Here is a 12,000-nt window from a genome sequence, read left to right as displayed (position 1 = left end):
ATAAATAAATCTTTAAAAAATAAAAAAAATAAAAGATTCTATCAGCCCTGCTGCCATCCCCATTCACTTGACAACAGACACCAGGCAATGAACAGGTACCAGGAAGCCAGGTGAAGAAGAGAGTCAGTCTCCAACTCAAGGGGCTTAGGTTTTGTGAAGGTGACAGTCACACATGCAGATACAATTACAGGTTGTGAAAATGGCCAAAAAGGAACAGTGCTCTAGGTGATGGGAAGGAGGGAGCAGCAGGGCATCCCTGAGAAAGAGCCATCCAAGCTGCGACCTACAGGGTGAGGAGCCAGTTACAGGAAAAATGAGGAGCCTACTGAAGGTAGAGGGACTACAAAAACCGCAAGGCAGGAAAGGCTGATGTTACACAGAAATGATGGAAGGCCAGCAGGGCTGACAGCGAATACAGGGAAGAGTGGCCTGAGATGTAGTCCACAGGGACACATGGGCTGTGGTTTAAGGAATTTGGGATTCTTCCTAAGGGAAGCAACTGACATTTAAAGCAAGGGAATTCCAATTCCTCAAGGCCAGACCTGGGGTAAAGGGTAGGTGGGGTGACTAGAGAACTCTGAGTTAGAGTTGGGGTACACACCCGATCAAAGGTAGGTGGGTACTGGGCTGCAAACTCTAGTTGGCGGATGACCACCTCATTCACCGGGACTCTATTCTGCCTCATGTCCTTCAGGATGTCAATGAGATAGGTGTAGTCCAGCTTCTTGAGGGCCGCGTTGATGAGGGTGCTGTAGATGTGGGTGTTGGGGGTCATCTGGGATTTCTGGAACAGAAACATAAACATTCAATCAGTGACGTGACGGCAACTGTTGGGACAAAGCAGCCCACTGTGCGTGTCAGGCCATTTAGGTCTGCTCTGCAGACCAGCAACTGGGGCAAGGTCAGTACCTTGTGGCAATAACAGGCTGTACACCCCCACTCCAAAAAGGAAAGCACATGTGCCCCACACTGTAGGTCCTTCCCGCCCCCCAACTGAGGACCCTACCCTCTCAGCCCTGAAGAACTTGCTCAGAGATCACTGGACTCGGGCAGTAAACCATGTGTAGGAGACCACCTCCTCAGCTCTTGGCTGTGGTTTACTGCAACCCCTGCCCCTAGAATTCTGACATATATCCGTCCAGAGTTGGGGCCAAGACCTGTCCCCACCCCTCGAGCTCTCCCCACTGCAACCACCTTCAAGACTGGAACACCCCATGCTTTCAGTGCCAGTTCCTGCAGCAGGGTCCACTTTCTCTCCACCTGGGCCAATGACCATTCTACACTTGAAGCTAGAGTGATCCCATTCTTCCTGCCCTCACACACAGTTTATGCTGTCAGGGTGGGGAGGCCTGGGGGTTCGGGGGGGCTCAGCTTTCTTCCTGAGCACCTCCCAAGTTCGTAGCACCATGGGTTCCACCTAGGCTTGGACCAACTCACCTTCATGTCTGCAAGCAGCTGCAGACCATCCCTGGGCCTACGGCACCCAATGGCCAGGTTGCAGAAGGTCTGCAGGTTGGGGATGATTCCCCTCCTTGCCAGGAGTGGTAGCAGCGCCTGTGGGGACAGATATGACACTACCAGGCCTGGCAAGAGCCTTCTCAGTTGAAGTTCCATGGCTGGCTGGAGACCTCAGGGGAACAGCTCTGCTCAGAGGCTTCACAGCTCCCTGTGTGACCACACTAGATGCTGTTCTCAGCTTGGCTTGCGAGCACCCAGCTCCTCGGAGTTCAGTCCCTCTGCGAGGACACCCTGCCTTCCAGCCTGTCTCAGACATGCCCTCCCCTCTCCCTGAAGCCCTTCATATTCCTGTGCCTCTCTGCTCCTCTGCTGGCCATCCATCCCAGCACTCAGGCCTTCAATGTCATCTGACCCCACAGCCCAGGGCTGCAGACAATGCCAACAGCAGTATGGGAAGTAAAGATGAGACTGCGAGGGCTGGGGTAGGAAGATGCCCTTGCAGCTTGGCTGGCTCAGGGAGGGGCTCTCACATTCAGCTTGTCTAGGGGAAGGTGCGCTCTGCACTGTGGGCCTGAAGGCAGAAGCTCTATCTCTGCCACCTTTGATGTCCACGAGAGCTCAGTGCTCTGACAAGAGAGGCTTTAGACAGATAAATGGACAAAATCCCACAAGGGCTTCAGTGTCCCCTCTGTGGAATGCAGGAAGCCTCGTACCAGCAGAGCCTTGGTGGTGTGGTCAGTGAAAAGAGGAATGGATGGGAAGCTCTTGGAACAGCATTTAGTGGAGGACTGTTATGTGTGTGTGTGGGTCGGAGGGTGTGGGCTGAAGGGTGGGGACACTCGGGTCCCAAGCTCCTGTATGCCTTGTGCCCCTCGGGACAGTGAAGATGTGTTTGGTGTCTGTCTGCATCCATCTGTAAGCTCCTCAATGGAGTGCAGCTGGCTGCTTCACCACTCAGTTCTCAGCTTTGCCCAAGCCCAGGCCCAGAACAGAGGCTCTACTCAGCCTGCCCACCTATTGTGGGAATGGGTGACGCCCCCTGCAGGGGAGCCAGGTCCTGCAGTTGGAAGGTCAGAGGAACCTTCCTCTTGAATCTGGTGCCTGCCTCCATGCCCCTCACCTTCGCCCCCTCCAGATCGCCAAGTTTGCTCTTCTTCCTCATCAGTGTGTTGAAGAATGTCACGTCAGCTTCCACCTGGTGCGTGTCCAGGACAGTCAGCAGTGAGGACTCTGCAGGACTCCCAGGCTCTACCACCTCAGCCAGCAGTGTGAGGGTTTTGATATTGGGCTTGAGCCCATGCTCTGCCATCTTGCCCAAGAAACCCTCCAGGCCCCCCATCAAGGCCAGCCTGTCAGCTGGGGTGGTTACAGTCCCAAAGGAGACCACAGCTGGGGGGACTGCTCCCAAGGTCAGGAGGTTGGCCTCCAGTCCCCAGCGAGAAGGTTCTGAGGCCAATGAAGTGAGGGTCACCATGTGGTCAGGCTCCGTCTTGGTATCCACCTCAGGCTGGGCCTTGCTGGGGGCTCTGGCTTCACGAGGCTCTGGAAGGCCCTCAACTACCTGAGAAGGTTCCAGAAACAGCTGCCTCTCCAGGGCCTCCACGTGCTTGATTGACATGCCATCGCCCACCTGGGCCTGGGCTCTCTTCCTTGTCCGAAACCCACCTGCCCGGGGCTGGAGCAGGACCATCTCCTCCCTGGGCCTCAGGAGCAGTGCTGAGGCCACCTCCGGGTCCCCCAAGCCACAGTCTCGAGCTGCCCCCAAAAGGAGGTTGTAGCCATGCTGGCTCGGCTGGAGCCCCAGACTCAGCATCTGCCTCCACACCTGCCAGGAAGAGGTAAGTTCAGGCTCTGCACTCCTCAGAAGAGCCTTAAGCAGAGCAGACACAGGGAATAAACAACCATTTGGCAAACACAAAGGGCACAGAAAAGAGCTAAAAGCATCTAACCCAATGCCCAGCTCTAGACAACTAAGAATCCTGAGACTCTGAGGACTCTCTGGGAGACTTCACAGGGGTGCTACTCCTTTTCTCTCTCTAGCTCATCTCCAAACTGTTCTCCCACTTTCATCTCTCTGCCCTCTTCCAGAGCCCCCGTACTGGGAATAGACTTCGCCCTGGATCTCTGTCCAGTTTCTCTGTACTCTGGGGAGGGATATCAGAGAGGCTACATCCTGAAGGAGTCTAGGCTGACTTAAGAGCTGGATTTAGTGACACTTCCTGAGTGTCCACTGCATGTCCTGCCCCTTGCAGCCTCCAGGAAGTATAAGAACACAGGGCAGGGACAGTGCAAGGGGGGTTCAGCCAGGAAGAGCACCCCCCAAGCTGGGGCCCCAGGCAGCCGTTTCCTCTTGAGATGAGCTCATTCTCACCCCACAACACAGCACCTAGCACACTCAGTGTGTTCTCCACAAAGGGCCACTCTGATCATGTCTGGGTCACTCTGACATCGTTTCTAAGGTGCCAGGAGATGCCACACAGGGCTCACTGGTCACACTGGCTTCTTTGTGGGCTCAAAGGGTGGCCACATTTGGTGGGATGAGAGCTCGCATCTAACTTTCTATCTTCATCAGGGGTAAGTGTGCAGACAAGGCAAGGAGTCAGTCAGGCCCAGGTGGGTGCAACCTGCAAGAGGTCTGCTGCCCACCAGAGAGGATCTTAAGTAGGGCAAAGGTCTCAGCAGAGACCTGAGGTTTAGCACAGATTCAGGTTCTTGGGAGTCAGATGGGCCTCAGTTCAAATCCCAGATCTGCTTAATAGCTGTGTGACCTTAGGCCACTTACTCAACCTCTGTGAGTCTCAGTTTCCTTGTCTGTAAAACAGGGCTGATGGTGCTTAGGTTGAGCAGTTTAACAAGTGCACAACACAAGCCAGCTATTAGCATTTCTAACTACAACAGACCTAGAACAAAGAAAGCAAGAAACTAGATCTTGGCTGATTTTTACCATAAAGCTCTTGCTTTCAGAGTCTGCTGAGGAGAGGCATGCATTTGGTCCAGGGCTGTCCCAGGTCACTGGGGCTCAGCCTCTGTGTCGATCAACCACCTGGGGATCTTGGTGAAATGTTGATATGGATGTAGTAGGCCCAGGTGGGGCTGAGATCCTGCTCTTCTGACAAGCTCCCAGGTGAGGTTAATGCTGCAGGTCTGTGGGCCCCACCTTAAGTTGAAGAGCTCCAGGGGAGCTCTGGCACCATTGCTACTACTGGCACCTCACTTGCCTAGGGCCAGGGGGGCAGTGCTCTCAGGGGATCTGAGGTGGAATCAGAGCAATGGGTCTCAACTCTGAAGTCCATGCACATCTCTCAGGACTAACTGAAGATCCCTGGGTCCCACCTGCAGAGATGCTGAGTGTGGGCCTGTGGGAGGTGAGCTGGAACAAACATTCCATGTAAGTGTGCTGCAGGCCTTCAGAGACTGTAAGCTTAGCCGATCTGAGCCAGTGGCATGGAAGGCCATTTGGCAGAGTGAAAGAGCATGGGCTGGTTGTGCCCTCACGTGGCAGCAGCCATGCCCCTTCTAAGGCCCTCCTCCCCCGCCATCTGTAAAACGGCCGGAAGCAGCATGCTTTATGAAGGCTAAACTATTGCAAACATAACAACACCTGCAAGGGGCAGTCACAGGTGCTCAAATGGACACGTGGTCATCATTTGCACCTGACACAGGTGCACGTGGGAAGGGGGCAGCGGGAGAGGCAGAAAGACAGAGCTGGAAGGGACAGACCTGTAGGGTGTATCGGAAACCCGTCTTCTTATCCTGGATGCAGCCCATGAGCAGGTAACTGAAGGTCTCCTCTGTGACTGCATGCCCTTTCTGGACGATTTCCTGGAAGAGGGAGTAGAGGCCACACTGCGAACCTGTGGCAGAGCCCAGGCCCAATGGGTCTGACTCGGCAGACACTCCTGGGGCAGGCCATGGCCATGCATCTAGAAGAGGTGGGACCTGAATCTGGCTTTGGGCTGGCTCAGAACCAGCCCCTGAGCAGAGCTGTCCAATTGCTGCCTGCATTCCCTCCTCCTCTCCTTCTAGGCTGCTCTTCCTGGTTGATGTGATCACTTTTGGGTAGACCCTCTGCAAAGACCACTGCAGCAACCAGTTTTAGCCCCTGTGCTCAAGGCACTGAAATTGCACAGAGCTGGCTTCAAGTCCTAGCTTTGCGACTGGCTAACTGTGAGTGTGGGCAAGGCATGAAGCTCCCTGGGTTCAGCCTCCTCATCCAGAGAGCAGGGTCACAGGCAGGACTTGCCTTGAAGGATCTCTGGAACACCTCCACAACAAGGTATAGTGCCCATGCACATTTTTATGACACTTGTTACCCCTGGCCTCTCTCGAGCCTGTCAGGCTTGGCCATTGCCTTCTTGAAATATTCTTCCACCCCTCAGCTCCTAAGGGTCTCCTCCTCGAGCCTGTCTTCCTCTGTCCCTCTTGTGAGCATAGGTGTTCCCACCCTACCCCACCATCAGCCACTTCTGACTCTCCCCGTCACCAACCCTTCCACCTCAGACAGGTTTTATCATTTTATAGATCTTATTTCTTTGAGAGAGTGTGCACACATGCACACATAAGCAGGGGAAGGGGCAGAGGGAAAGGGAGAAGCTGACTCCCTGCTGAGCAGGGAGCCCAACACGGGGCTCAATCCCAGGACCCTGGTATCATGACCTGAGCTGAAGGCAGACCCTTAAATGACTGAGCCATCCAGGTGCCCCTCTCAGTGAGGTTTTAGTTTGTGCTCTGTCTGGGACTGTCTCCCAGCTGTCTCTTAACTGGTCTCTCTCCCCACAGACTGACCTGCATAAAATATCAATGACATCTCCGGACAGGTCAGAGGCCAATCAGCCACACTGACCTCTTCTGGAGGCTTCAACTACCTGCCCCTCACATGGCACCCTTGGGAAGGATTTATCACTCTCAAGGAGGTCTCCAGGGTTGAGACCCCATGATCCTGCCTCTCCTGCAGAGCAGGCCACCTCAAGGCAGCCAACCCAGAGGCTGGTCACAGGCTGCTCTGCACCACGTGGTGCCTGGACGATCCAACAGGCCCCTTCTCCTGTGGTGGGCAGGTGGGACCTCAGTACATGCAGTGAGGAAAAGCATCAGTCAGCAGTGGGAAAAGCAAGACAGAACCTAAGAGCAGAGAATGAGCGTGTCCATGGGCCTGAGGGAAGACAAGGCTGCCAAGGGCATGCTGAAGTTCTCCTGAGGTTTAGTTGTGAGGACCTAGAGCCTTCCTTTAGGTGTTAATTCACGTTTGTCTCCCTTCCCAACCCGAGAGCGCAGAACTACCACCCCGGTCCTGGTCCTCCCTGCTTAAACCTCCTCACGGTCTCCTCTGGAACTGGGGATAAAAACCCTTCTTATAGCTGAGGAATAAAAGCAGCTACAGAGAGCACCTTGATGGCTCATTCAGTGAAGCATCCAACTCTTGATCTCAGCTCAGGTCTTGATCTCAGGGTCGAGAGTTTAAGCCCCACATGAACTCTGAACTCCAGCATGGAGCACATTAAAAAAGAGAGGGAGAGAGTGACTATGAGCCAAAGCACTGATGCAGACAAGACCCTGCTCAGCAATCCCATGCCCTTGCTTACCACCTGCTTCCCTCAAACCTGGCACCTCCTGGAAACCAGCGATTTTTGTTCCCACTGCTTTAAGCAGGATGCCTTCCCTGGTGAGCATTGATTCATCCTTACTGCTGTGATGCCCTGCCCTCCTCTATGGCACCAAGGAGTCTCACACGGAGTCGTAGCACACAGTAGCACACACAACCCACCACCCTCCTAGGGGCAGGGCTTCTTTATCTGTCAGACTGAGGCCTCTGCCAATTGGTGAACCCAACCCCGATTCCTCATCAGCCCCTGAATCTTCCTGCGTGAGGGACATCAAGAGCCATAGCCTCACATCTGCCACATGGGACTGGCCCCGGGTGGGGGAGAAGGAAGGAAGGGGCACCCTCACCTTGAACACATCAAGGCACATCCTGAGGTCTGCGCACAAGGCAGCCATCTTCAGCAGTGCATGGTATGTTTTTAAGTTGAGCTGGAAGTTTCTGGCCTGGAGCTGCTGCCGGAGCTTCAGGGCACTCTGCAGAGCAGAGTCCTTCCAGGGGGACTCAGCACAGACATTGAACAGGGCTGTGTACGTGGCATCTGTGGGCTCCAGGTCCCGTTTTTTCATCTGTGGAGATGGAAAGAAACCTGAAGGTAGCTCTGGGCCAGCTGGACAAACAGGTGATAGCCGCCCTGAGGGAAAGCTGGAAAGAACTCTGTTCCTGCATTTAACAGGCCAGTTGGCAGGACCTGTGCTAAGGTGGAGCTGAGTGACATGTCAGAGCCTACTTCTCCAAAACCCTGACTCAGCCAGAGGGCCTCTGAAAACCTGCCCTCCAGATGCACCAAGCAAAGCGTCATCCTCCCCATGGCTGTCAGCCCACTCTGGGCCTGAGATGCCTTTAGCAGAATCCTCCTGATGCTCTCTCAGCTCCGCATCGGGCTCCCTGCTCAGTGGGTTACCTGCTTCTCCCTCTCCCTTTGCAGATCCCCCTGCCTGTTCTAAGTAAATAAAATATCTTTTAAAAAAAGAGCCTTGTGCTCAGAGTCAGGCTGTTTGGGGCTCAAATCCCAGTTCCAATGCTCACAAGCACAGTGACCTTGGACATGGCACTTCACCTCAAACATGGTGGCCGTTGTTTCCTCATCTGAAAAATGAGGATGGTGATCCAACTATGAGGATGATGTATGCCGTGTGTGAACTCATGTACATGACAAATGTGTCCTGAGGACTTACTGTAAGCCAGGCACCAGCTACCAGTGGTTACCAGGACAGATACTGCTTGTTTGCATCAAGCTTACACTCCAGGTAGGACGAAACATAACAAAGAAAAAATCAACAACAGTAATGAGGGCGGCAAAGCACACACACGGAAAAATCGAATAGGGGCAGAAACCTGGCAAACAGCACTTTCACCAAGTGACCAAGGTATCTGTCACGTGTGCTAAGTCCCCTGGCAGGAAAAGGACACTTTGCTTCTGTGACAGCCTTTCCCCAAGCCCATAACCACAGCCTTGTCACAAGTACAAATGGAGAGACATTCTACAAAATCCTTGACCAGGGCAGCCGGGGTGGCTCAGCAGTTTAGCGCCCTCTTCAGCCCAGGGCGTGATCCTGGAGACCTGGGATCGAGTCCCACATCAGGCTCCCTGCATAATGGAGCCTGCTTCTCCCTCTGCCTGTGTCTCTGCCTCTCTCTCTGTCTGTCTCTCATGAATAAATAAATAAAATCTTAAAAAAAAAATCCTTGACCAGTACTCCTGAAATCTGTCAATGTCATGGACAAAAAGGAAATTCAAAAAGTATCACAAAACGGAGAAGCCAGTGTGGGGACCCAGACTGGATACAGGAAAAGAAAGAAGATCTCAGTGGAAAAAAAAAAAAGGTGAAATCCAAATAAAATCTGGAGTTCAGTTTCTAGTAAGAGTGGTTTCTCAGTTCTGATAAATAGACCGTCAAGGCATGAGATGCTACTACAGGGATTAGCAGAGGGAAGGGTATTCGGGAATTTTCTTTACATCTTTGCACTTTTTCTATGAATCTGAAATTATTCCAAAGTAAAAATTTTATTAGAAAAAAAAAAAGAAGCAAATTGACAGAGAATAACTTAAGGTAAGAAAGAGTGAACTGTACATCTCTGAGGTGACAGGTGGTGATTTAAGGGTCCTCTCAAATGTGAGTTAAGAGCTGCTATTGGACTGTGAACCAAAAAACACAACAAACACCCCCCTGGCACTAGCTGCCCCTCACTTAGCACCTGAATGCTCTGCTGCTAGGTGGCTTGTCAGGGAAGCTTCCTGTCTTTCTCTACCGTGATGGGTCCTTAGGTCTTTCAGAGGCTATGTTATTTTATCATTTGGAACCACAATTCCTCCCCCCTGCTTCCAGCTAGAGATGATCAGGCCTCGAGGAGGTACATCCCAAATGGACAGTAAGTCTTGCTGGGATAAAGGATGTTCCCAAGCTTCTGGCTGCAAGAGAGGGTTGGATTATTTCTACTAGAGCCTACTATCCTCTTAGGCAAAGCTTTCACGACTACAAAGGACATAGCTTCCCAGCTCTGAAAATAAATACAACACAAGAAGTGGATGAATATAAAGTGAAACCACCTTCCAAGAGGCACAAGAGCCCCTTTCTAAAGGACCAGCTTTGGAAGCAAACTGCGTATATGTGTCCCATGTGGACAGTAAGGGTGAGACAATGTAAACACAACAGGAGCAGCAGTGGAGAAGGGAGGCGGAGTGGGGGGAGGGGGAGCTGCTGCAGTCCAGTCAGGGAATGGAAGACTTTCCACCCAGCTCACATAATCATCCAAGATCCCCTCCACTTTACAGAGGATGAAACAGAGGCCAGGAGGTTAATCTGGCCATGGTAATGTCCCAGCAGTTGACATCCTGCCATGCGCACCCAGCTCCTTCTGCCTCAAAAACCCATGCCCTCTGAAGCCTTACCCCTCTGCCCCCAGCCCCGCACTCACATCGTTGTAGAGCCTGAAGGCCTTCTTCAGGTATCCGGCCCGCCCACAGCCCCCGATCAGTACAGTGTAGTTGCACTCAAGGGGCTGAAGTCGCTCTTCCTTCAGCATCTGCCGCTCAAACAGATCCAGGGCCTCAGCCAGCTGCAGGGAGAAGGGACATGGGGGGAGGGGTGCTTAGGGAGGCCTCAGAGACCCTCAGCAAAGAGAGGGAAACTGAGACTGAGGGACTCCCCCTGCCCCCACCCCCCCAGCCTGCCCAGGAACCACACAGCTGTCCTGGGCCTCTGCTACCAGCCTCTTGGTCCCTGGGCTCTGCAGCAAGGGAGCTTCATGGTGGCCAGGAAGAAAAGCCCACTAAATTCCCACCACCTACAAAAGCTCTTGGTCCTGCTGCCATGGCTGCCTTCCCTCCAGCCAGACAATGAACTCCTCGAAAGCAGGGCCATGTCTTTGTCTCCTTGTGGGCCTAGAGTGGAGCCAGAGCCTGGCCCTCAGTAGGTCCTCAGAAAATGTTAATTCTACAAATCCTGGGATCTGCCCTGCCTTTACTTCCTTGGTGACCCCACCTATAGTGGCAGCCCCTTGGGCCTAAGTGGTATGGGAGATTGGGTTCTGGCCAGGATGGTGGGCACACTTGGGGCCACTGTGTGGCACAACCACATGGGGCCATTCACAGCAGCAGCCTTCTGAGATGGCATAAGACAGCAGCCCTGAGTGACCAGCTTCCTCTGGCTGCAAATCCCCTTAGCCCACAGTCATCTCTACCCCATCCCTACTCCAATACCATCTCCTTTAAATCCTCAGTTCACCCCCTTACAACTTAATTATTGTTTTCATCCATTGGTTCAACCAGTAATTACTGAATCCTACTATGTACCAGGCAAGGTCCATTTGCTGGGGATATAGCCATGAACGAGAGGGAGGCTCCTCATGGAACACATTTTCTAATGTGCAAAAGACAGATGCCAGGTGAAATAAAAAAAATATGTACTATGTCAAATGGTGATAGGTTGTTATTTTATTCTTTAAGATTTTATTTGAAAGAGAGACAGAGAAAGAGTGAGAGAGAGCACGAGCAGGGCCTGGGAGGGGGAGAAGCCTGGGATCATGGAACTGAGCCAAAGGCAGATGCTTAACTGACTGAACCACCCAGGTGCCCCAGTGATAGGTTTTAAAACAAAAATAAAGCAAGAAGTGCCAGAAAAAAAGGGTATGGGAGATTTTCCTGGGTTTTTAAGAGATTTTATTTATTTATGAGAGAGAGAGAGATCATGAGCAGAGGGGGAGGAGCAGAGGGAGAGAGAGAGGCAGACTCCCCACTGAGCAGGAAGCTCAACACAGGGCTCTATCCCAGGACCCTAAGATCATAACCTGAGCTGAAGGCAGACACTTAACCAACTGAACCAGCCAGGCACCCTGGAAGATTCAGTTTTAGATAAGACAGCCAAGCAGGGCTTCACTCAAAAGGTGACAGAACAACAATCTGAAGGAGGTAAGGGAAAAAACACCACTATATGAGAAAACAGTGCAAAGGCCCTGAGTCAAGAGTGTACTGGGAGTTGGAGAAGCAGAGAGGAGACCAGGATGGTTATAGCAGTGAGGGAAGGGGAGATAAGAGTAGAGAAGTAAGGAGAGTGGAAGGCAGACCTTGCAGGCTTCATAAGCTTTTGTGAGGACTTTGGCTTTTCTTTATTTCTCAAGTTTTCATTATGGAAAACTTCAAACATACACAAAAGTAAAAATAACTATAATGATTAACAATCTTGTTCATGCACACCCTGTACTCCCACTCCACACTGAAATCATTTTTTTTTTTTTTAAAGCAGGCTCTATACGCAGTATGGACCCCAACATGGGGCTTGAACTCATGACTCTGAGATCAAGAGTTAGACTCTGAGATCAAGAGTTAGACGCTTCACCAACTGAGCCACCCAGGCACCCCCAAAATGAAATTTTTAAAGCACATTTACAAGGTGCCTGGGTGGCTCAGTTGGCTAGGCATTTGCCTTCAGCTCAGGTCATGA

The 12,000-nt window shown here is 52.2% G+C and overlaps 1 protein-coding gene across 6 annotated transcripts in view; it reads right to left on the bottom strand.

The window, feature by feature from the left end:
* The window catches only part of ATP5J2 (ATP synthase, H+ transporting, mitochondrial Fo complex, subunit F2), a 57,742-nt gene that overhangs the window by 4,839 nt on the left and 40,903 nt on the right, over positions 1 to 12,000 (bottom strand). For all 6 annotated transcript variants that reach the window (XM_038539374.1, XM_038539368.1, XM_038539369.1 and 3 more), the window contains 6 exons: positions 9,977 to 10,117; positions 7,408 to 7,626; positions 5,179 to 5,280; positions 2,579 to 3,283; positions 1,438 to 1,554; positions 602 to 784 (listed from right to left, as the gene is read on the bottom strand). In XM_038539374.1, coding sequence (XP_038395302.1) covers positions 602 to 784; positions 1,438 to 1,554; positions 2,579 to 3,283; positions 5,179 to 5,280; positions 7,408 to 7,626; positions 9,977 to 10,117 — 1,467 coding nt within the window. The remainder of the gene's footprint in view (positions 1 to 601; positions 785 to 1,437; positions 1,555 to 2,578; positions 3,284 to 5,178; positions 5,281 to 7,407; positions 7,627 to 9,976; positions 10,118 to 12,000) is intronic.

Source organism: Canis lupus, chromosome 6, assembly GCF_011100685.1.
Source record: "Canis lupus familiaris isolate Mischka breed German Shepherd chromosome 6, alternate assembly UU_Cfam_GSD_1.0, whole genome shotgun sequence".
NCBI lineage: Eukaryota > Metazoa > Chordata > Mammalia > Carnivora > Canidae > Canis > Canis lupus.
Note: the sequence above shows the minus strand (reverse complement) of the source record. Positions and strands in the feature narration are given on the sequence as shown.